This window comes from Dipteris shenzhenensis, chromosome 4, assembly GCF_047967505.1.
Source record: "Dipteris shenzhenensis isolate YYH24624 ecotype China chromosome 4, Dip_SZ_1.0, whole genome shotgun sequence".
Classification (NCBI taxonomy): domain Eukaryota; kingdom Viridiplantae; phylum Streptophyta; class Polypodiopsida; order Gleicheniales; family Dipteridaceae; genus Dipteris; species Dipteris shenzhenensis.
The window spans coordinates 8,173,092-8,198,982 of record NC_141599.1 but is presented as its reverse complement, the minus strand read 5'-3'; the positions used below and the strand labels follow the sequence as shown (position 1 = coordinate 8,198,982).

The following is a 25,891-nucleotide window of genomic DNA, read 5'->3' as shown; positions in this document are numbered from 1 at the left end:
AAACGTCAATATAGGCCTTAAGGCAGGCCAAAAAGAATCCGACATCCTGGGCGACATTTTGAGGTCTTCTCCATCGGTTTTGCTACCAAGCGTAACTTCTCCAGTAAGTTCTCTCTCAGACTTTTCTGATTTCCTTACCCTTAACGTAGTCTGCATCTCCCACATCCGGTTGAAGCTCGCGCTGGGGTCATCTTTTTACTGATGTCTATATGTAAAGTTTTGTGGCAATCCACATATGAGGTCGCAGCTATGCAAGCAAAGCCCCGCGTTGGTATGCACGATAAACCTCGGTCAAATCAAATTTGCCTAGATGCTACAAGCCAAACTAGATGAGCGTCCATGTATTCCCATATGTAATGGCTCTAGCTCTCCAATCTTTAACGGCATTTTGATGCCTTCATGAGAGACAAGCCTTGAGAAATGCAGACCGTTCTAAGTCCATCGATCCTACTAACAACCTCCTGAAATATTGGTAGCGCAGTCTTGAAAACTACAATTGAGGCTTTTGTGTAGTTGTGTAACTACAAAAGAATGGGTGCATTTTTTAGTTGCATCGCTGACCACTCCATGATTGAGAATCATTTGAGTTTGGGAATGTTCCTGGATTCATCTAGGTACATGAGCCCTTCATTGATCCAATCTGAAAACCGCCTTTTGTGTAGTTCTGTAACTACAAAGAAATGGGTGCATATTGAAAAGGAACACACACACACACACAAGGACGTGTAGGATGGAGCCATTGATTTATAAAACATGGTGGGGTTGGTTTTACAACTTGAGGAAGCTTTGCTTGTTGGGATTTCAAGTCCCTTCAGTGTACATATCAATCCAAAAGTTTTGTGGCAGTCCACTTAAGAGGGCAGAAAGCCCTTGCAAGATATGCAGGCGAAGCCCTAGTTGTATGCCATAGAGTCATCCAATGTAGGAGAAACTTGGTAAAACCAAATTTGCCTAAATGGCAAGCCAAACTAGATGACGTTTGTAGTGGCTCTAGGTCTTCAATTGGTTATGGCATTTTCTAGACAACACTGTCCTACCTCTGCAAGCAGATGTTTAAAAGTGAGGCCTGCATGAGAGAGAAACCTTAAGAAGTGTCGAGCTTTCCAAGGCCATCGATGTTGCTATGAGGTTCCATCATAGAGACTATGATGAAATATGATGTTGGAGGGCATGATGAAGCTACAAGGCCATTGGGATCTATGAGAGGCTCTTTGTTGTAAGGAGGAACGAGACAACCTCATTTGTTTACTTCGGCCTTCAAGCAAATGGGCGAGATCTCATAGGATTGCACCATCTATGGCTTACCAGAGTAGATCTCCTTCCAGCACTATGCAGAGCAAGACAGACCCATTGACCCTCACAGCTTGGATCAGCCAGATCGATAGCTGCTTCATTGTTTGATGAAGGATGGAGAAGGGGTCGTGTCTCCTTGCATCCATGCACTTGGCTATGCCTTCCATAAGGCATAGCAAGCCTAACTACAGGTTTCATAGCTGATTCTTGGAGTACAACATGCCAAGTTTAATAAGGGTTTAGTTTTCTACTGAAAGTTTGAGAGTTTGATCGTATTGGTTCATCTAACTATCTGAGGATTCCTTTTAGGATGGTGTCCTGTCTTGTTCTTGATAGATTAAGATGGAAAGTCACGATAGTGCAGATTAGTCTCCCATCCTTCACCACCACTCAGCCATGCAGATGTAGAGTTTTTATTTTCTGTTTCCAGCAGGTTGCAAAGTCCAGATAGATTTATAGTGAATCCAAATATAAGTTGTTATTTGTTAACGGCAAGTCAGGAAGGTAGTGATGCATAAGTTATGTAAGAGGCACATCCATTTCAGCTCAATTTCAAAGAAATCACAGCCCAAAAGCTTGGTACCTTGTATTCTGAATAATTCTGGAGCATGAAGGAGCCATGCAGAAGGAACGTGTAATTCAAGAATGAGTGGCTGTTGAAAGAAGTGTCTTAATCATCTCTAATATAAAATCAAATATTTGTCAAAGATAGATATACACATGACCTCTCCACTAAGTTCCAACGTTGCATTGACCTGATTGCACACAAAATTAAAATCCTCATTGTGAGTGTAACTTCCATTCTTGCAGCACAGAAATGTTATCCTAATGTATGGAGTAAGCTAATTATTGGTACAAAGATGGATACCGTGTCTCTGCTGGATGAAGAAGAGAGTAAATTTGGTATCTGAGGTTGTTGCTTTGGCTGCATCAAATAAAGGAATTTAATTGTTAGAAAGACAGCTTTCGTGTCTTTGCTTGGGGTTCGACTTATTCTATTCTTTTCTTTATCTGGCATGTGTGTGTATGCTTCTGTTAAAGTACATATACGTTTATGCAGCATACAGTCACTCACATAAATGATCACATACATCCTTATTTATGCCCATACATCTTAATACCCATGCTTAAAATACATTCGCATATTATCATGCAAACGCACTGCTTGCCTGTCAATTTTGGAAGACTGCCATTTGAATAGATCGGGCTATTCTGTACTTTGAAAGTAACAACTTGAGTGAGATTTCCTCTCATTTTGGAGTCTGTAAGCTGTTGGTACTAAGGAATCGATCACTAGTACCTCTTGCGGATGAATTGGTTTGCTGGAACCATAGGATGTTCACAAGACGCGATCCGTGTAAGAATAATTATGCACATACTAAATTGTGTCTCATACAGGTTTTTAAATTTCTGTGAAGCCAAAGATTGTATGTAGTTTGTTGACGTTTAAATGTGACTTTCAGAATCAAATTTGAGCTTGTCATTGTAAATGGGCTCAAACCATCTTTTTTGTGCAGGCTGAGTTGTCAGTTTGCTTTGAAGCAATTGTGCTCCAACAAGTCACCTCGGACCCTCAGGAAGATTTGTTAAAGAGTGAAAATGGGGGATTTATACCCCCATAATCCTGATCCATTTGCAATGGTAGGCATAATGTTCATCACATTAGGATTATATAATTTTAATTTTGCAAGATTAGAGTCTTTTCTATTAAAAAAGAATACCTGTTCATTATCTTGCAATGGTAGGCATAATGTTTGTCACATTGAAATTATATAATTTTTAGTTTTACAAGACTAGAGTCTGTTCTATTAAAAAAGTATCTCTGTCCATTATATTGCTTTCTGACCTTCAATTCTTGGAAAACTTTAAAGCCTTTTTGTGATGCTAGGTTGCTTGGAAATGGAGCATTGGTGTAGATTTGCTGTTTTGAGTTATTTTTTCTACGTCATTATTTGCTTCTTATTGCCATGCATTTGATGTCGATGTATTTAATGCAGTTTTATGGAGGGTATGGGGTGGGATACCCTGGCACCCCATTCGAGCAAAATTACCGTTGTTATCCAATGTCGTTTATTGACAAAGTATGCAACTTAACTCCTTTGTGTGCTTTTAATAAGGCTTCCCGAGTGTTGGTGCTTTCTTGTGTTTTAGTTTGTTGTCTGTATTTTAGCTTTACTAGTATAATAATCTTATTTACCTTTTTTTTCAGCCTCAACTGGAAAATGGTGACAAAGGTAATTATTTGACTGTCTGTTTTTATGTGGAGTTTTGTGAAACACATTGAGTAAATTCACAGTTTAAAGGAAGTAAAATGACCCATATTGATTTGTTTAATTTTCTTTGACTGGCTCTGAGTTTGCAGTAATCATGCCTCCATCAGCTCTTGATCGTCTAGGTAAGGAGTTGGTCAATGTTATTTTTTCTTTTCATTTGAAGCTATCCCCGTTTAAGGTTAGGATAATGTAATTCTTTATTGTTCTACAGTTAGCATTTTTTTGGTTTGGGCTTGATGAGAGTGCTCGCATGTACAAGTTATACATGATTTGGTGGGGTAATGTCCGGGCTTCTCTAGGCATGTGAACAGCCAGCTGCCATGTATTTCTTGGAATGACAATATCCCATATACATAATTGCCACGCAGCTAGCCCTAAAAGGTTGCTGTCCTCCATTGAATTACAGAAATTTTTGATACAATTGAGTACAAGCGGAGTCATTGTTCATGCTCTTAGTTCCTGTCCATGTGCAGTTCCTCAATGCCAATGTTACCAGTCCTCAGTCCAGCCCATGATCTATATATTCCAAGGTGTTTGTAGCACTGCCTATGCATCATTTGCAAGAACTCTAGGTTTCATGCATAGAAACAAGCAGCACAAAATTTTGGCCAAAGGAAGAGGCGAGATAATCCTTGTTGTATCTAATATTTCTATTGCTAAGTCAATAAAATCAGCTATTTCTGCGTACTTTGTTTTCATACGAGAGAGAGAGAGGGTGAACCTCAAGTGGAAGTGAATCTTGTTGAGAAAGAAAAATTTCAGTTTCTTGATTCTTTGAAGGTAGTTTCCTAGATTCTCTTCCAGGAGAGCTTCCTCTTGAGAAGCTAGAAGATCATGTCATAGAGCTCCTTCCAAGAAGTGAGCCTGTGAATCGGCCGCCTTATCGGGTGAGTGCAGCACAGATGGAAGAAATCATGGCATAGGTACATGATCTACTTTCCAAAGGACTCATCAGACCCAATTCCTCACCCTTTTGTTCACCTGTGCTCTTAGTTCAAAAGAAAGATGCCTCCTATCGTATGTGTGTGGATTACAGAGCCCTCAACAAAATGATGATCAAGAATAGGTTTCCAATCCCTTGCATAGACGATATATTGGATAGACTAGAAGGGGTCAGGATCTCTAGTCGCATTGATTTGAAAAGTGGGTACCATCAGATAAGGATCCATCCTTAGGATGTTCATAAGACAGCTTTTCGATCCACTTTCGGATTGTATCTACGTTGCTCTCTCTGTCTCTCTCTGTCTCTCTCTCCATGTCGCTTCCCTCAGATCCCTTCTTATGTTGCTAGGACAATTAGGCACTGGCCACGGCTTATTTGTGCATGATTTCATTAAGAGCGACTACTATTCTCCATTACGGAGGTGACAAATAAGTGTATCAAGATTGGAAAGAATTGTGAGGTTAGACCAAGGCTAAAGAAGTACTCTATCCAAGAGGACCCTTATGTTTCTATGGAGGATATGGTGTACATTGTTGGCGATGTTCGGCATGGCAATGTGGTCGGGTTTATCAACAGCTATAGAAATACAAATTCAAAGCCAAATGTTTGTTATGTATTTTTTCCTTATTTACCACCTGGTCCATCTCCAAGAGGAGAGCAGATGTTGCAGAATATGGATACATTTGTGTTGAAACCATAGACGATATATGTGCATGGAGCTACTTGCGATCTATGATTTTTGATACATGATATGTACTCATTTGAACATTCAATACTTAGCTAATTCATTTTTTTCTTTAAGTTACAAGTTGTGGACTTTGGGTCTTAACTTTTGTGTATGATTTTTGTTAGCACCGCCCCTTTAGGGGCTAAAGGGGCAGAGCTCTAGCTACTACAAACTTTCTATTTTTGATGCTCTTTGAAAGCGGAGCAACATGCATGATTGTAAGCCTATAGCCACTCCCATGGAGCTGGGGCTGAAGCTTACTATGTATGATGCAAGTGAATCAGTGGATGTCACACTTTATAGCCAGGCTGTTGGATGCCTCATCTATTTGTGCAATACTAGGCGCAATATTCAGTATGCAGTATCTCAAGTGAGCAGGTATATGCACAGCCCAAAGACTACACATTGGCAGGCTGTAAAACGCATCTTCCGTTATTTGCAAGGCACGAAGTCTTATGGCTTGATGTTTCCCAGGGGGGTGACTTGCAGATGCATGCTTATAGTGATTCAGATTGGGCTGGAGACTATGATACCAGGCAGTCCACCAGTGGTAATTGTTTCTTTTTGAGCAAAGCTTGCATTTCTTGGCCGAGCAAGAAGCAATCTACAGTGGCTACTTCCTCATGTGAAGCTGAGTATAGGGCAGCTTTCATAGCGACAGCTGAATGTGTTTGGCTGCGTGGTTTGTTTGCTGATCTTCGTCTCTTATTGAAGGGTCCTTCTCCAATTCTCACTGATAGTTAGAGTCCTATAGCAGTGGCAAAGAATCGTGTGTTTCATGCTCGCATGAAGCACATTGAGGTTCATTATCATTATGTCAGAGAGAAGTTGCATACAGGGGAGATCAATATGACGTATGTGTCAACACATGACAATGTTGCAAACAACTTCACCAAAGCACTTCCATGTGAAAAGTTTTAGGCATTTCGCAGTGCCCTAAACTTATCTCCTTTTGGTGATTGATCACTACCTTGTACACCACATTGGCACTGTAGGGGGTGTTAGAATTATTATCATATTCAGAATTATTATCATATTCTAGGTAGTGGCCAATGTATTGTAATAAGTAGGTCAGGGGTACTTTTTCCTCATTGAGGTTTTTCCCTTTAACCACAGTCCAATCGCTAACTACGGTTAGTGGATAGGATAAGGTTTTGTCACTTAGACAAAACCCCCCACTCTTTCTTTTATACTCACTTCATTCTACTCTTCCATTTAGTACATTTACGTTTGCTCACTCTCACTCTTTCTCATTACTCACCTTGCTCACACATTTTCTCTCTAGCTCTTTTCAAGTGGATTTAGAGCCAAAGAGTGTTACCACAAACATTTAACTTTCATAGGTTTCTTTTAGAAACGTTTTGAGAATTTGATTGGAGTTTCACCTAGAAAGTGTTTTAGTTATACATTAAAAATACATCATGGTCATTACTATATAAAGTCATATATGGACTGACTCTCTCTCTCTCTCTCTCTCTCTCTCTCTCTCTCTCTCTCCCCAAGTGCCTTGTGTACTCTTTCTAGGTGCCCTGTGTACTATAAGATCCGAGATCGCTATCATGTCTCTTCAGGGATGGTTCTGGGCCCCTCTGCAGATTTGATAGATGTCAGCGGCTTTCATTCATGAGGCCATCACGCACAGACAGCACTTGCTTAGGTACATAGGCAGGATCCAGGTACACAGCCAAGCTTTACTCAAAACATGATCACATAGTTTTTAAAACCAGATCACACGAACAACATGTCGACAGGGCTGAAATCCAGAGCCAGGGACACAATAGACTCAACAGCAGGTTGACGCACAGATCATGCTTGGGGATCTCTCTTACATGTTCACCAAATGAGGGACATGACCGACAGGGGTGATAGTGGCACTTGTCCGACATAGGGCCACATCTAGGAGATCAGAGCTATTAGAACCCTATCATAGGTTTCATGCCGTCATAGCCTTAGTCATCGCTGGGTTGTCCCCTTGACCAGTCTCCAGAGATCATCATAGTGAGGCCACATCACAGCTCCACCCTGGCTACGGGCTCTGCTATTTCTCATGTATTAGATATGATGTGCTTATGTTGTATTCGTTGTAGGTGATGATGCCCGCTTAGAGGCTCCACCCTTTCAACTCATTGTATCATGTTTTTTAGTCTCATAGATCCTTCGGTCTTTTGAAGACTTTTAATAAACTTTCTTCCTTTCTTTCTTTCTCTACTAAGACCCTCTTATCTATTCTCAACCGCCCACACTACAGATTTCGGTCTCTTCATGGGTTTAGATATTTAGTATCCGTGTTTAGATGTGCAGATGCCCGCTTAGGGGCTCCAGCCATTCAGCTCATTGCATTTGGTTTTTTCAATCGCACAGACCCTTTGGTCTTTCAAGAGTGTAATAACCTCTCTCTCTCTCTATATATATATATCTCCCCACAAATACACTGTGCACACACAATCATACGCATACACATACAAATGTGCACACACATACACATGATAAAAAATCCAAAACACACACAAAAAATATTGCACATATATAGACTATAGTACACATCGCACACATGCACATACACACATACGTTAGTGCATAGTGCACATGCACACAAAGATTAATGTAGACTATATTGCGCACACACTTTTCTTTGTGTGAAATCTATAGTGTGCGTGCGTGCACACACACACACACATTTTGTGAACCCCTTTCATAGACACACACACTTTTTCTGGGTGAAACCAGTGATTTAATTAATTCAATGTACAACCGCTACCATCTAGTGTGACAACTAGAAATAGAAATAGCTGGACCAAAAGCATTTGTGCGAAGAGAGCCCACCAAACAGGAAAGCATAATAGCCCATGGTTGACGTTGCTCCAAAAACGAGAGCAAGAGAGTGGCCTTATGAGCCAACATATGAATGTGAATGTTCAAACGCCCATGCAACTTGGGCGAATAGACAAAAGTTTATTTAAGAAGGCGGAACCGCCTTAGGATTGCTTGGTAAGCTAGAAAGAAAAAGTAGGCAACACCATGCAAGCATTGCTGCGAAACTAAAGCATTCATATGCATTCAACGGATGAGTTAGGCAAAGTGGTCTAAAGCGAGTAAACAACTTTTGCATCTTAGGACCAAAGCCCAACCGCCTTATGACAAATCCCATCTGATAGTGCCAAATGCTTTTTTAATATCCACCTGCATATGATAAAGACATCTTGATGTGTATATTTGGCATATTCAATGCCAATTTAAGCATTTGCAATGTTGTCCATGATCTGTCTTCATTGTGGCAAAAAATCGTCAATGTAATAAATGTTTTGGGAATGAAACGCAGTAGATCCTTTTTCCAAGATGAAGGCATAGTGCCAGAAATCCAAGCATGATTAATCATGTGTAACAATAGTGCTAAGCTGATCCCAAATTTAGCAAAAAATTCAACCTTGAGGGATTTGGAGTGGCCCAACTTTAGACAAGGTTGCTTGCAATTCTTGATCAGTAAAAGGAACTTGTGTCCACATTAGATGACTTGTGGTTAAGTTTGGTGATATTGCATGCTTATTGTTGTTCTCACATGGTGTCTGAGCTTGAGTGTTGAGCTAGAGATATGTGCTTAGGTTGCAGTGGGATAGTATTGTTATGTTTCCATTATTTGCTGATCTCCTGCAAAGCAAGGAGGAATCAGATGAACAACCATTAGTGTAGCATGTGCCGGTCGATGATGCAAAGGCGAGATGCCTGTTGGCCTCTTAACCACATTGGACGGGCATAGTGGGGGGGGAGTGGCCTAGCAAGCTCCTTAGGTAATAGCTTCTTATTTATATTGCGATGCACATTTCCTAGAAAAGTGGTTGTGATGCACGGTGTTTGGGGATACCGATGAATTGTGCATCCTTTATATGTGATTAGGTACTGAAATGCTCCATAGAGTATTATTCTGTATAGTATATTCTTCGAGCAACAGTTCAGTAAGATATTTTCTTATTAGATGACTTGTGGTCAAGTTTGGTGATATTGCATGCTTATTGTTTTTCTCACATGGTGTCTGAGCTTGAGTGTTGAGCTAGAGATATGTGCTTAGGTTCCAGTGGGACAGTATTGTTATGTTTCCATTATCTGCTGATCTCCTTCAAAGCAAGGAGGAATCAGATGAACAACCATCAGTGTAGCATGTGCCGGTCGATGATGCAAAGGCGAGATGCTGGGGGCCTCTTAACCACATTGGATGGGCATAGTGGGGGGGGAGTGGCCTAGCAGGCTCCTTAGGTAATAGCTTCTTATTTATATTGCGATCCACGTTTCCTAGAAAAGTGGTTGTGATGCACGGTGTTTGGAGATACTGATGAATTGTGCATCCTTTATATCTGATTAGGTACTGAAATGCTCTAGAGTATTATTCTATATAGTATATTCTTCGAGCAATGGTTTAGTAAGATATTTTCTTCACGAGGCACCTTTAAAAGCATTTGTGGTCCTTGAAACGATCCTATTAAATAGCACCTTCATCTTTGAAGTTCAGACCATGTTTACACATGTTGGAGGCTCATGATGTCGGCAGGATGTCATAGTAGCTGGTCCCCACTATCCATGGGTATTACATGATTAAAACCACATGTATGTATACATATACATATCTATGTATACATATACATATCGATGTATATCTATATATATAAATGTGTATGTGTTTATATTTATGTGCATTTTACCTTTTCCTCATGCTTCTACTCCTCTGCAGTCGAATAAGTTAGAGCAAGAAAAGCATAAAAAAGTATGGAGACGAGTGCAATCTCGCGGCAAAGCTTCAGACACGGAGAGCCTTCTTTGGTTCAGAAGTCTGTTTTGGTATGCTTTGACTCTCAAGCAGCCTCTCCGGTTATTGAGTCGCAGTCTATTGAGCTACAAGTAGATCTCTCTCTTTCAGATATAGTTGATGATAGTAATGAGGAGCAGCCTATGGAGTTGAGAGAGAAAGATATGCAGGTGGATCTCTCTCCTTTTGATATAGTTGATGATGATACAGTGGAAAAGACTCTGGATTTGAGAGTGCAAGATACTCAGGATGCTTCTCCTCCCCCAAAAAGTACTTTTATAATTGAGGATATGCATCCTATGTTGCAATAGGTTTTTGATCCAGTGATTCAACGGTTTCGTCTTCCTGCTTATGTCAAGAAGAATCACAAAGGTCAAAAGAAGTTGCATTTTATTGATGGCATTACTACTTCACTCAATGCTTTTTTGCTACAACAAGGGATCACTTTGGAGGATATTGTCTTTATGCCGCCCCCTGGAGGCGTGTAAATTCATATTTTCCTCCTCTTGTTTTTGGAGTTTTTTGGTTATCTGCATTCCCTAGTGACTTGGAAACATTTTTCACTTTTCTAGTTTTCAGCTAGCCTCTTGTCCCAGGGGCCTACTTGTAATCTTTTTGCTTTTGTACTTCATGGTGGGTTTTTACCTCTTCTGAGGTTTCCCATAGAGAAATATAAGATTTCACTAAAAAAAAAGTGTGTGTGTGTGTGTGTGTGCGCGTGCATATGCGCATGAGTGTACGCTTGAACGTGATCTGCTTCCATGCCAAGCTGAAGGATTTAAGAAGGCTTCTTGATTCTCAATCTGTAAGCATAGCCCATGATAAATTCTTAAAACCTTTGTAGAAGCAATTGTGTAAATGGATGCTCAAGTATGTGTGGGTGTGGATTTGTATGTGTGAGAGCATATTTTTATAGTATGGTCTTCACCGAGTGTTGGGCGCTGATGACGTTGATAAGGAAAAAATAGAAAGACAACCAGGAATTATGTACTTCACCATGTCAGATAGGGGAGACTTCATAGGGATCAGCTGCAATGTGGGCTCGTAGATGATGAGCTTATGAGCCAGGTTCCAGAGCAGATATCCAGAAGAGCACACAAATAACAAGTCAATCTCCCACACAATCTGACTAGAACACACACAGGAACACACAGACTCTTTGAAAGAGGGGAAAGACTACACAGCCTGAAACAGACTGAACTTAGAACTGAACTTCCCCCCCAAAAAAAAACTCAGAAAACAGTCAGCCTCAGAATATTATGAACCCACAGCCCACTGCTCAATGGCCAGCAAGACCCCCAAGCATAACCTCTATGTGTATTCTTCTGTAATCATTGCTTTGCTCACTCCCAGGTAGTTAGCATGTAACATTGCCCAACCATGAGTACACAACTTGAGGCAACGGCCAGCCTATGACCCTCGTGCCCACAAGCTGTCCAAAAGAAGAACTAGTGGGTACAATCATCTGTAAACCTGCAGGTACGTTCACCGTACAAGCAGCCGTACAATCATACATACGACAGTAGGTACTTACACCCCGTACAACCATGCATGACGACCATCCTCCGTACAGCTCGCAGAAGACATATTTAATGACCCGTACGTACCCGTACAGCCTGCAATCAAGGCACCATACTACCAGCCCGTACCAATCAGCAATTAAGGCCCGTACAAACTCGTACTGCAGCCCGTACGTAGAATTTAATGTCTGTCTGTACGTCGCTGTATCAGCAGCATTAGCTGGCATTCAATTGCTCCTCCCGTACACGATCCCTTGCATCAGCCCGTACAAACTTGTACGGCTCTTTCCAGCCCTCAACCCATGCACGTCACCTGACGCAAGGCTACCCTTAGGCATCTTCCACACGACTAGCATACACCCCCCGGTGTAGTGTTTCTCCATGCCTGTTTCTCCATGCCTGAGTGCTCTTGAGCCCATATACGCGAAGTTCCTGCAATCGAAATCCCACACCCGTCACGTACACAATCACCATTGCAGCTTCCTTGTCTCACAAAGCTCTCTTTGTCACACCCGATGGCCTTCACGCACAGGTTTCAGCTCCCCGCTCACACAACCTCCCATCAACTGCGAGCCTCTCCAACCTCTCTGGTCGTTCCACCACCAACTCTTTTTAGAAGCCCCTTGTCAAATACAGCCAAATGATCCTTCCAGCAAGCTCCCGTCGTTCAGCTCCTAGCCGCCACATCACTATCCAGAAGCTCCCCTTCTTCCTCACGTAGCCACCTTGCATGTGTAGGATGCCTTCCCAATCAGTCCAGCCACCTCAGCCTAATTTGCCACCTCATCAGTGACATTTCACCACTCTCAAGACATTTCCCCCAAATCACATTAAATGCACATTTTGGACCTTTCGTCACACAATTCCCACACACATTAGCATGCACATTAAGACTTGCATGTACCCCCGTACACACACATGAAAAGCCCCTTGACATGGGCACCAAAACATATCGAATTCCCGTAACATGCAAGTGCACATTGACTCAAGAAAATATAAAAAAACCCATCATGACTTGATTTACATGACCCCAAAAACATTTCACTTGACCAAACACTGGACACCCTTGCTCTGGAAGTTTGGTACAACCACATTGCATTTCATCATTTCCCATGAAGTCCCTGCAAAACATACTTTATTATCTCAAAAAAATATACATCAGTCCATCATGCTTGTGAAAGAAAAATCCACAAATGCCAAAAGCCCACACCTACCCTAGATGTGTACAACTATGTGCCTACCCACAGCTATATGCAGTGCTCAAAAACTTGATACAGATTTTGTCCTATCAACGTTAGTGGGGATGTCATAGTAGCTAGTCCCTACTATGCATGATGGAGTTTATGGTTTTCAATCTTATGAGTGACTACATGAGATTGAAACTGCACTATGTTGTGTTTTTAGAGGATGAGTTTGGGAATGTTCCTGGATTCATCTAGGTATATGTGTTGTCTTACCATGTGTTAACTTTGGCATATCGTCCAACATCATGGCTTGAAAGCATTGAACAGAATATTGACGCCGGTGAAAGTATGGTGTATTTGTTTAAGTTTATGGAGTACTGCCTCGTATGAACTTGATGTTGCTTCTATTTTTTGTTGATTTTTGCAGCATCATTGCGGATAGATTATCCTATGCTATTTGAATTGCATAATCCTGCCACAAGTCGCACTTCTCACTGTGGCGTTTTGGAGTTCATTGCAGAAGAAGGAATGATTTATATGCCTTACTGGGTATGCCCCATACGATGTTTCATCTTGTTATATTCATCCAATGGTTCAAGATAATGTTATTTTTTGCTTTGCCAACACCTAAGTGCTTCGTAATGTTTAGGGGAACCCCCAGCTGTATGTTCATACAGTACGCAGGTTCAAGTTCTGCCAGGTGATTGGTTGGGAAGATCGTTGACTGTTGGATGGGGGGTTCCTGTTTCATCAGATGATGGAGAACATGCTACTTTCAGAGGGAGACATAGTGCGGGTGAAAAGTGCAACATTGCCCAAGGGGACCTATGTGAAGTTGCAACCACATACAAAAGACTTTTTGGACATATCAAATCCAAAAGCTGTGTAAGCATTCTTTTTTGTATAGCTTTGATTTGGTACTGCCATCTTTGGTTGTAATGATATCCATTGTCCAAGTATCTTGATCTGGCAATTACAATAATCAGACCAAGGGACCTTTTTTTGTGGCCACGCTTCTGGAGTAGACTAAATCAAAATAGTATCCTAGAATGGTTTTTTGAAGGAACAGTTCGAAGATGATTAGCAGAAGTGAATTCTCACAAGTAAGAAAAGATCTGCTAATAAATCCGGGCATGATTTGCTGTCATGTCTGTTGCTTTGGCTTTGAATGTGAGTCACCTCTCACCAGATTGAAAGGGTGAAGTGCTCAAGCATGCAGTTGAGTTTGTTTGCCTAACTTGTGAGCCCGTGTGAGGAGGAAGTGGGGCTGTAGATCAGAGGGTTGGTGGGTATAGGTAGCGGGTTGTTTTTGCAGGTGTAGCAGGCCTCAGTTTGAGACTGGTTGAGGGCTGCATAAGGCCAGGCTTGGGCCTTTTATAGGCCAGGTATAATGGCCAAAGGTCGGCCATGTATTGGTCGGCTGATACAGCAGCCACAGCTCATCAACCGACCTGGGGTTGGCCTGATGATGATGATCATATTAACCCTAACTGGAGGCCAGATATGGCCTATGGGAGGGAGATGTGAAGTCTGCCCCGATTGGGTTACAAAGTCTAGGAGATCAACGAGGACTAGCCAACATGCTCTAACTAGATGGCACTAAAGAATATGAGCCAATTTAGAGAATATGATGTGGTCAGTACCCTGATTGGACCAACTTATCTATAGTATGTGCACGTGGTATTCACTCACTAATCATACTAGTGTCTGCAGTAGACCAGTAGTATACATCTTGTAAGAATTGATAGGATGCAGTGTTAAAATGCGTCCAAAGTTGCACTTGTATATGTAATGGGGAGTGAATAAAGCTATATCTGTCTCTTAAGGTATAAAGAAGACATTGTTTGAAAGATGAAAATCCAGAAATTGCACTTTCCCTGTAAAAAGAATAAAAGAAAAAGGAAACTAACCCACCTTTGGCATGGCATCCAGAAGTGGCTTGTTTTGTGCTTTTGAGCAGCACGAACAGCAGAATTTGATTAAATTGTTTTTTATGCTTCCAGGCTAGAGACCACACTTCGAAATTTTTCATGCCTGACAGTGGGGGACAACATTATGGTTGCTTACAATAACAAGAAATATTATATTGATATCATTGAGGCAAAACCCTCATCAGCTATCTCCATCATCGAGACCGATTGTGAGGTTGATTTTGCACCACCTTTGGATTACAAAGAACCAGAGCCAGTTCTACCTGCTGTTCCTTCTATCAATGGAACTACTTCCCAAGGTATGACAAAGTGCATTATTCTCTCTCCTTTCAGGTAATGATGAGTTTCTTTCCTTGTGGCTGCTGCTCCATCAACCAACACTAACTTGCACTTGAATATGCATTACAAACTCTTATATTGCTATATTGATGCTGTGGTGCTTTAATGGTGGTCAGCTTCACAGGAAGCTGAAGAGCCAGAGGAGCCAAAATTCAATGCTTTTACAGGTATGGGGAGGCGTTTGGATGGGAAGCCTGTGAAATATTCAGCTGCACCTGAGAATTCTTCTGCACCTTCTGCATCACAATCTGCAAACAAGAAGATCTCACCGACCCCAGTGGCAGCCTCTGGCAGTGGCCCAAACAGGCCACCTGGAAAGCTGGTCTTTGGAGGTGGTAATGCAAACAATAATGCATCTGCGCAGGTATATTGGAAGAACCTTATGGCCCAGACCTATTGCACTCCATGCACATGAAAAGCTAATATTGAAAATACCTACATCTTTTGGTGCAATTGGAGATGCATGCACACGTATGTGCGCACACGTGCACATACACAGGCACATACACGTGTACAGAGAGAGAGAAGTAGAAGTAGAAGTAGAAGTGAAGTAGAATTTATTAGCGTCCTCGGGGGACCAAAAAATGACCCATGGGACCCGTCTTGATACAATGTAAAAAGAGTAAGAGAACTGATGTCAACTGAGCGGAGTCCCCCAGTATCTGTTGGTAGTCCTCCCTGATATGTGCATATCGGCGGCACTGTAGAGCTACATGTGCCTCCGTCTCAATTGTCTGCATGTCACAAAGGGTACATACTCTAGCATGTCTGGGCTGGTGTATCCAAGCTCCCTGCTCAATGGCAAATGTATGAGATCTAGTATGGAACTTGGCGATGTTTCTGCGATATAGAAGGAGGATAGGTGTGCTAATATAAGAATGAGCATGAGTCTCTATGGACATGTATGTAGATCAACATGTGGGATTTATGTTGTCTTGGTAGTATTCCAGCTTTAGATGTTGACCTTTTCAGGCAGCATGGTCAAATACGCTTCCACTTTCCATCTGCTGAACCATTTTCTTATGTCGGTTGCCCATCCTGTGCAGATGACCTTACTTTTGTAGTTCTTTTGAAGCTTTGTGCTGGCATTCCATGCTTTATGAGGCAGCCTATCAGGTTGCATTTGCTGCACCTCTATTAGGTATTGCATAACTCTGATCGATGCATGAAATTCAATCGGTCTCCTTCCGGTTTCCAATAGAAGTATTGAGTATGGAGTAGTGGGTTTGACACCAAGGTGTGTCCTTAAGATAGCTTTTTGCATTTTCTCAATATCATTCCATGTAGAGGCTGAAATGCTGCCTCCCCATACTTCCACTCCATATAATACTGTCTGTACTACATATGCATCAAACAATACATTTCGAATTTTCCAGTTCCTAGTGTCGGTGTGCCTGCAATCATTCTCAAGCTGGTAGTACTTCCCCCAACCAGTGTCCATCCTTCTATGTATACATTGCCACCATCTGTGATTTGCCGGGATATCAACCCCTAAGTACTTGAAGGTGCTGACATACTCAATGATCTGTCCATCAAAGGTGATCTCAGGGGGATGTTCTGGCTGATTGGTACAGACTGCCATCATCTTTGTTTTTCCGACATTTACTTGCAGCCCGCTTTCCCTACAAAAAGTCTTAAGCACTTGTAAAAGTTTGTGCATAGATTCCGGATCGTATGCAAAAAGAACGACATCATCTGCGTATAACAACAATAGCATTGTCCAAAGCCCCAATTGCGGTCCTTGCAACCCTTTCTCTACTGCAAATTCATTGATGAGTTCCTCCAGTTGGTCAATGCATATTCCAAACAAGGTAGGCGATAGAGGGAAGCCTTGCTTCACTCCCATATTGCTCTCAAATACATCAGACATACCTTGTGTTTGCTTGAGTTGGCATAATACCTTTTCATAGATGCGAGAGATGCCTACCCTTAAGGCCAAAGGGACTCCTATTTCTTGCATTCTCTTCCATAATCCTCCTCTTGGAACTGTGTCAAATGCTTTCTTGAAATCCACAAAACAACAAAATAGAGTGCGTCCTCTCAGTGTGCATTCATCCATGAGGACCCTTAAGGTAATAAGGTGGTCGGCTGTCCTGTGCTCCTTGCGAAAGCCTGCCTATCCGGTGGCTCTTTTCTGTGCCTCTTCTGCCCATGATCTGATTTTCATTTCAAGCACTGTACTGAAGAGCTTGGCCAATGTAGAGCTGACCATTATAGTTCTGTAATTTGTGACTGAATTTTTGTCTCCACCTTTGTGTAAAGGCTGGACCCAATTTTCTTGCCATTCCTGAGGGAAACCATGGTGTAGAGCATGTCTTCTCCTTTAGTGCTAGCCTTCATCATGGCTGAGTCTGCCCTTCACCTCCGGAGTGCCAACAGAAACTCAGTACGAAGACTTTGTATAAATGGATGCTCAAGTATGTGTGGGTGTGTGGATTTGTATGTGTGAGAGCATATTTTTATACTATGGTCTACACCCACTGTTGGGCGTTGATGACGTCAGTGGGGATGTCATAGTAGCTAGTCCTTGCTATGCATGATGGAGTTTATGGTTTTCAACCTTGTGAGTGACTATCATGAGATTGAAACTGCACTATGTTGTGTTTTTAGAGGATGAGTTTGGGATTGTTCTTGGATTCATCTAGGTATATGTACATGGTGTAGAGCATGTGTTAGGATGTGTGAGAGCCATGTTCTTGCTTGGTCTCCTGTCCATTTCACAAATTCCGCCTGTATCTTCATGTGATCTGATGCTTTGCCATTAGCCATCTTCTTTAGTCCAACTTCAATGTCTTCGAAGGTGAAAGGACTAGTGCATGTGACAGATAGATCCTCCTTCCCCATTTCAGTAGCAAGTGTATGATTGTACAACTTGGTAACATAATTAAGCATGGTTGCATCTGATATATCCCCTATGACCTGTTTCCGTCTGCCTTTCACTTGTGTCCAGCCCTTTCTTGGATTTTTGATGAAAGTGACCAAATCAGATTTCTCTCTTTCCAAAATATATTTTCTTTTCTTTTTCCTTGTGAGGGCATTGTATGTCTTCTCCAGTTGTTTATGCCTCTCTGCATCCAGTATGTATTTCAGCTCTTGGCGTAGTTGTTTGCATTCCTCGTCATACCATTTCTTGTGTGGTAGTCCTTTGACCTGTTTCTTTTTTCTTGTAGTTGCTGCTCCAAATGTTTGCGTGGCTGAGGCAAGTATTGCTTCCTGCAAGGCTGTCCATGTGGGGTTGGTTATTGCGCTCAGCTTTGCATCCAAAGTGTCTGCATAAACTTGGTGTTTGTCTGGGTCTACTTTGAAACCTCCTGCATGTGCTGAAAATGCTCCCTATGTTTAAGGTGTATGTCAAGATCCATCCATATTGGGAGATGGTCCGATTCCAGATATTTCATCCCTATGTTGATGCTTTTGATAATGGGTATAGTATCCACATGTACCAAGGCATAATCTAGCACACTCTGTCCTCCGCTGGCTGAGAGACACGTCATCTTGTGGGTGTTAGGGAATAATTGTATTCCATTCAAGACTGGCATGTGCAGCCCATTAATCATGCATCGGAGTGCTCTGCCTTGTGTGTTGATGGTGTCGTCCTCGGATCCTCTCTGCCACATGATGTCCGCTTCTGTGACTGCTTCTTTATCCATTTCATTATGCGTAATGGGCTGAAACTATAGTTGACCAATTCTTGCGTTAAGGTCTCCCATCACTATGACTTGGTCCTTTTCTCTGAGTTCAGCCACATCAAGACATAGTGCTTCAAACGCAGCACTAGGGTCCACTCCGTGTCTACTGTAAAAGGGTGACTCATGGTGAGGTATGTAGCAACCTGCAAGAAAGACAGGGCATTTGCCAAGTTCTATTTTCAGCCACATGTATCTTTTGTATTTGTCCACTTTATGAAGGCTGACTTTTTCTGCCATGTGTTCCTGTATCATGCATGCAACACCTCCTTGCCCTCTTTTCCCCACTTGCCGTTGGTATATTGAGTGCACCACATATCCCGGTATCTCTGGGATCCTGCATGTTTCACTTTCCCAAGTTTCCCCTAAAAGGATGATGTCTGCATCGTGAATGAAGGCATTTATGCTTATCCCTTTATGCCAAGGGAAGCCCCTACAATTCCAAAACATGACTTGTAAGCATTTGTGTGTCCCATGGGTTGCGAGCCCCTATTTCACATTTTGATCCCCATCTTGTGTTTGGGGCAGCTTTCCTTGTCTCATTAGTCTTTCCGTGTATTGCTTTCTTCGCACTTCCTACTGTTTTGGGGTGCGGTCTTTACTGACATAAAAAGGTGTGCCTTTAAGATACACTTTACTGCTATCCAGGATAATCTCTCTTTTCCGTGGATCTGCTACAGTGCACACAATAGCCCTTTTATTGGGTTTGTCCTCTCGTGCTTTCCCTACATGATGGGCTGCATATACAATCACTTTAGGCATCGCAAAGTGTTCTGAAAAAAATTCAGTCACCTGCTTGGCTAGAGCCAGAGGGGTTTCCTTATCCATCTCTGGTAGACCAGGGATAACAATGTTTTGAGATCTCTTATCTCTTTCTCTCTGTTCATGGGCATCTTCTTGGTTTGTGGTTGATGGACGTGACGGTGTTTGAGCTGGTTTTGATGGTTCTTCAACATGTGCTGCACTGGCATCTTTCTTAGACACTATTTCAGTCCATTTCTTCCCTTCTTGTACATTCTTCGCATCCCTTTCGACAGGCTTGGCTTGCATAAACTTTTGCATCTGTTGGCATCCATTATTCACTGTGTTCTCTAAGGCATCCACTCTTTTTTGGAGTTGCATGATAGTTTTTTGGAGTTGGAAATTCTCAGTCTGTAACTCGATGAACATATTCATAAGCATATCTATTTTCTTGCTGTTCTTGGTGCCATACACTTTCCCAAAAGGAGTAGTCAGGCCTGGGTGTTTGTTCAACTTGAAAGGGGTCTGAAATGACCCCATGTTTCCTGGAAAAAAAAGGCGGTCCACTTCCACCAATCTAGCAAGGAAGAATATGCACTCTGTTTCTTAGGAAGAAAGAAAAAACGTTCCTGTGTGTCTGTAGTCTGTAGACGATCAAAGCTGAGTGTTGAGCTAGCTGATTGTGGATGCCGACTGGGGCTGGTCGCGTAGCTATTGGCAGCTATCTTGATTCGTAGAAATTGCAGGTCGCTTCTTGGGCTGATGTCGTGATTCTCCTGGTGAGTCTTCTCGTGGTTTCAGAATCGATGGCGAAGCTGATGGGAGATCTACAGCGAGGGGCTATACTCCCAAGAGCTAGGGCGAGGGCGGGTAGGTCAGCGAGCTGTTGAACATGCCTACGTGTTGGCAGAGGCTACGACGGATGGGAGGCTACAACAAAAAACGGGAGGCTACAACAAAAACGGAGAGGCTAACGACGAATGGGAAGCTGCGACGCCCGGAAGGGGCTACGACGGACGGACGGGAAGCTGCGACGCTCGGAAGCTGGGGGGACTCAGTGAGAGAGAGAGAGAGAGAGAGAGAGAGAGAGAGAGAGAGAGAGTTGGGGGGGGGGGGACTCAGTGAGGGAGGGTTTATTAACATCTTTGAAAGGCCAAATGGTCTATGAGATTGAAAAGAAACCTGATACAACGAAAGCTAAGGGTGGGGTCACTAAGTGGGTACCATATCAAGGCTGATGTTAGTGACGAGAAAAAAAAGTAATACATCATGCTGTTTCTACGAGAGAAATCCAATACGGGAAACATTGAGGAAGCCCCTGGTCCGCTGTTCACCCGATTGACTGGACCTATGGTGAGAACCAACTGCCCCCGATGACCAAGGATAGACAAGAAGAGCTTGTGTGACAGTGGCTCAAGATTTGGTGAGGGATGGCATTGAGGACGAAAATCAGTGATAGATCGCTGCTTGCTCTCAGCCTGTCTAGTTCATCCCTCCTCTGTAGTCTCCATGATGTAGCTCGCTGTTTGACAAGTGCTATCCTCACTCTAGTGGTCTGACGGGAGAGAGAGAGAGAGAGAGAGAGAGAGAGAGAGAGAACAAACTGAAGGAGGCCAAAGAGGCCTATGAGTCCAAGTTAGAATACATTGTGAGATCGAAACCCGCTAGGGGTGAAGTGGAATCTGAAGCTGGAAACACGCTGGGTGTGTGTCAGCCTAAAGCAATCCTATCAAATATGTAGCCAAAAATGAACTGAGCCTGATAGGGGTTCCAACACAATAGGCATGATGTTGTCTTGGGCAACCGGCTTTTGGGCGTCCTAGTCTTGAATTAGCACAGTTGCTTTTGCCACTCATAGTTGTGATTGGAGTTTTGCTTTTTGTGCACTTCAAGAGGGGATTCTTGTGCTTTCTTAGATCCTAGACTTTCTCAATCTTCCGTAGGATTAGAGGTTGATATTTATGATAAACGTGAATAACTTGAATATAGTGGTTTACACATTATAAAAATGCCTCACATTTTTATACTATGGTCTATACCCATTGTTGGGCACTGATGACGTCAGTGGGGATGTTAGAGTAGCTAGTCCCTGCTATGCGTGATGGAGTTTATGGTTTTCAATCTTATGAGTGACTATCGTGGGATTGAAACTGCACTATGTTGTGTTTTTAGAGGATGAGTTTGGGAATGTTCATGGATTCATCTAGGTGTATGCTTTTGCCATATTAGCAAACATGCAAATTTCACGTTGTGAAGATTTCGTCCAAGTTGCGGCCTGCTGGTATTGTGATAATTCTTTCTATCTTAAATGGTGCGTTGCCCTAGAGACTAAAATGAAATCGTTTAGACTTCACAAGTAGTTGTAGCTTGAATGAAGAGATTTTGGACTACTTTTTGATTAGCCTTCTCCTTTAGTGCTAGCCTTCGTCATGGCTGAGTCTGTCCTTTACCTCCGAAGTGCCGACAGAAACTCAGTACAAAGACTTTGTATAAAAGGATGCTCAAGTATGTATGGGTGTGTGGATTTGTATGTGTGAGAGCATATTTTTATACTATGGTCTACACCCACTATTGGGCGTTGATGACGTCAGTGGGGATGTTATAGTAGCTAGTCCTTGCTATGCGTGATGGAGTTTATGGTTTTCAATCTTATGAGTAACTATTGTGGGATTGAAATTGCACTATGTTGTGTTACTAGAGGATGAGTTTGGGAATGTTCCTGGATTCATCTAGGTATATGCTTTTGCCGTATTAGCAGACATGCAAATTTCACGTTGTGAAGGTTTCGTCCAAGTTGTGGCCTGCTGGTATTGTGATAATTCTATCTATCTTAAATGGTGCGTTGCCCTATCAACTAGATTTAGATGCTCATTTGGGAGAGACTAAAATGAAATCGTTTAGACTTAACAAGCAATTGTAGCTTGAATGAAGAGATTTTGGACTACTTCTTGATTAGCCTTCTTCTTTAGTGCTAGCCTTCGTCATGGCTGAGGCTGCCCTTTACCTCCGGAGTGCCGACAGAAACTCAGTACAAAGATTTTGTATAAAAGGATGCTCAAGTATGTGTGGGGGTGTGGATTTGTATGTGTGAGAGCATATTTTTATACTATGGTCTACACCCACTGTTGGGCGTTGATGACGTCAGTGGGGATGTCATAGTAGCTAGTCCGTGCTATGCGTGATGGAGTTTATGGTTTTCAATCTTATGAGTGACTATCGTGGGATTGAAACTGCACTATGTTGTTTTTTTAGAGGATGAGTTTGGGAATGTTCCTGGATTCATCTAGGTATGAGAGAGAGAGAGAGAGAGAGAGAGAGAGAGAGATTATTTATGTTTTTTTATTCCGCTGTTTTGGAAAATTTTGCTTAGTCACCTTCTTCCTTTCTTCTTTATTTCTTGTTTTCTTTCTCTTTTGTTTATTTGACGTATTTTAGTAAGCACTGGGTTTGCCCAAGAGACTCCGCGGCGGGGGATTTTAGAGATCCAGTATAGCTACTTATGCTTGGGCAATGATGGCGACATAAGTGTTGCTTTGCTTGCTAAGTATGTCTTCCTTTTGTTTTTCAAAAAGTTTTTGTTGCCTCTTTTTTCTTCTCTTTTGTTTTCTCTTTTATTTTTTGTGTAGATTTTTGGACTTTAGAATAACAAAAAATCTAAATTTGTATGATTGGATATATTCTGGTCTTACAAAGGTATATTTTTCTTTTGTGGTCTCAAGCTAATTCTGTTTGCTAAGGGTGAGGGCTGGCTTCTAATAAGAGGAAGGATGCAGCAGTTTTGGAGCAAGAAAAGGGAAGTCATGTGATGTCACCTTACAAGCTGAGTTTGTTCTGACAACTAACTGAGAATCAACAAAGATCTGCAACTCCTTGACCCTCGTAAGTGTCAACCCCATCAGCAGCTCTCAGTTATTAGTTACATTGTTGGACCTCACATCCATCCATGCTTGCTTCCGAGTGGGCACGATCTCTCCCTGCCCATCATACAAGGCCACTTACGGCCCCATCTTCTTAGAAGGCAAGAAAGCTCCATCAGAGTATAAGGCATGCTCACCGAACCAAAAATGCTGTTCTCTTTCCTGAAGCTCTTTGGTTGCTCCCTTATCTTGCAAAACTTGTCATTTTTGATCTGTGTTTCCTCTTCTCCACTTGTCAACAAGTCAGCTAAGGATGCCTGACTGCACACTGCAGTCCACACAGTATAGGAGCAGTAGTAGCAGGACAGCAGCAGCAATACAGACTGTACGGTCTATTGACGTCGGGCAGAGCAGGCAGGAGCAGGTGGGCAGGCTCAGGTAGGCAGGTGCAGTCTGCCATGTCACCGGGTAACAGACCCAGTTGGCAGCCTGACAGGCCAGTTGGGTGTCTGTGGCAGTCTGCAGGCCACAGACTGAGTTGGCCTCAGCTCCAGCAGTAGCTCCACCTCTATGAGCTGCAGTAGATGCAGCAGTACCAGGCCGCCAAGAAACAGTTTCCCAGCAGCAGCAGTCGCAGCAGTCCGTCCCTACAGCTCCAAAGGCCATGGACCAGTAGCAGCACTCAGTCCTTCAGCAGCAGCCCATGCAGTCCCCATAGCTTCTCCGCACAGGTCCCTGCAGTTAGCAGAGTAGCCAGCATAGCCTCATCCGTGAACAGCCCCATAACCTCAACATAGCCCTTCATTGGGGACCGAGATGTGTGCCTTCTTCATTGAGGGATCGGCAGTGGTACAAAGGGATGTTCTGGTTTTTCCAGGCCCAAAGAGTAAAGAGAGTACTGAGCATAATCATGACTATGCATGATATGTTATCTTTTATGCATGATCACAATCTCTCTCTCTCTCTCTCTCTCTCTCTCTCTTCTCTCTCCAGATAGCATTCCACACTTCCGTACTCAGTAGCTTCATGGGCACAATTAGTTAGAGAGTGTGCTAGGCACCTGGCCCTTTACATTGGTATCAGAGCTTCACAAGATTTTCCCTTGAGATTGGAAGCAGGACATCCAAGATGTCTTCTACCTCAGGTAGCCTCTCCATTAGTGCCCTCTATCACTCACTCTTGGTGGAAGATCCACAGGATCCACCAGTGTATACAACAGGTCCGGCAAGACAACCATGAGTTCTGGAGAATAGTCCAATTCCGGAATGGAGGAAGAGGAGGCTTCAACTCATGCAAGCTCAGGAGTCAGAGGACCTCCTTGCGACGTTACAACTCCAGGAGCTGAGAGATATTCAGTTCAGTGATTCTGTGGCCCAGGAGGCCAGAGAAGAATGTCTCCAAGCTGCCTAGGAGGCCAGAGAAGGTCTCTACGCTGTCCAATAAGACAAAGGAAGCTGCCCAGGAGGCTAGAGAGAGCATCTCTCGGATTGAGCATTAATGTTATCACTGCTCCAAGTCAGAGCAAGAGAGCTTAGAGAGAGAGAGAGAGAGAGAGAGAGAGGGGGGGCGGGGTCATGTTCTGTTCTTCTAGGGTATGAAGATTTAGCTGCTCATGTTGTGTTTGGGGAAGTTTTTCTCCTCTCGATTTGTCTGACTTTGTATTTGTGCTTTTCAGCCACCAGTGCCAAAAGAACCTGTTAAGAAAGAGCCTCCCAAGGATGACCAGCCTAAATTTCAAGCTTTCAGTGGCAAGAAGTACTCATTGAGAGACTAAGTCTTGGGTTCTTGTCTATAGACATCTTAATGCCAATGCATCTGGAGGCTCTCAAATGCTTTTTGTACAGCTCAGCGTTAGGCATTTAGAAGAGTAAAAAAAGGTGGTAAAACCCTTGATTTGAATTTGTTTGACTAAATAAATACGTATTATGGAGATAGTAAACAAATTATCTCTTTCTATGCTCTGTATTTGATGACATGCATCACTTCAGTTTTGTCAGGCCAGCATGCAAATAGTTGATGTCCGTGTACATATGTGTAGTTCAAATAGGGAGGATACACAATCTAATGCTAATTTGGTTGAGGAGATTAGTATTGTGAGGCTTCAGATGGGGATTACTGGTAGCTATCTGGGGGTGATTTTGTTGATTGTTGTGAAAAGTGTAGCTCATACATTATAATGGACATGTTATGAGAGTTGGATGCAGGGATTGATGATTTATTGCAAGGGAGCCATTTGAAGGGTTTGTGCTTTAGTCTCACAACTTTTTCACCTCACCAACCAACACACAATAAAATACAGGCTCAAAAGGAACTTTGTCTGCCTCTTTGCTGTAGTGTTTACAAAACTGTGTTTTGCTGGGACAGCCTGCATTAAAGTGATGCAAGACGAAGGAATTCTACTGTTCCCTGGTGATATGAGTGAAGTTTGCGAGGACTTCTGAGGTGTACGTTTGTGTAGTTTGAACAAGAAGGGTACACAATTATGCTGTTGGATCAATGATTTATTGCAAGAAATTGTTCTCTTGGGTTAGTTCTATACTCCAACAACAAATTAAAAACAGGAGCTGAAAGGGAATTTTGTTTGACTTTGCCGCAGCATGTC

At 42.6% G+C, this 25,891-nt stretch overlaps 1 protein-coding gene across 1 annotated transcript; it reads left to right on the top strand.

The window, feature by feature from the left end:
* LOC147902413 (ubiquitin fusion degradation protein 1 C-like) lies at positions 1 to 25,467 on the top strand. The gene is made up of 10 exons (XM_087373144.1): positions 1 to 103; positions 2,811 to 2,934; positions 3,291 to 3,374; positions 3,503 to 3,527; positions 3,656 to 3,688; positions 13,163 to 13,284; positions 13,490 to 13,620; positions 14,739 to 14,965; positions 15,122 to 15,369; positions 24,965 to 25,467. The coding sequence occupies exons 2-10, from the start codon at positions 2,893 to 2,895 to the stop codon at positions 25,061 to 25,063; spliced, it is 1,011 nt and encodes a 336-aa protein (XP_087229270.1). The 5' UTR covers positions 1 to 103; positions 2,811 to 2,892; the 3' UTR covers positions 25,064 to 25,467.
* The last annotated feature ends 424 nt before the right edge of the window (positions 25,468 to 25,891 follow it).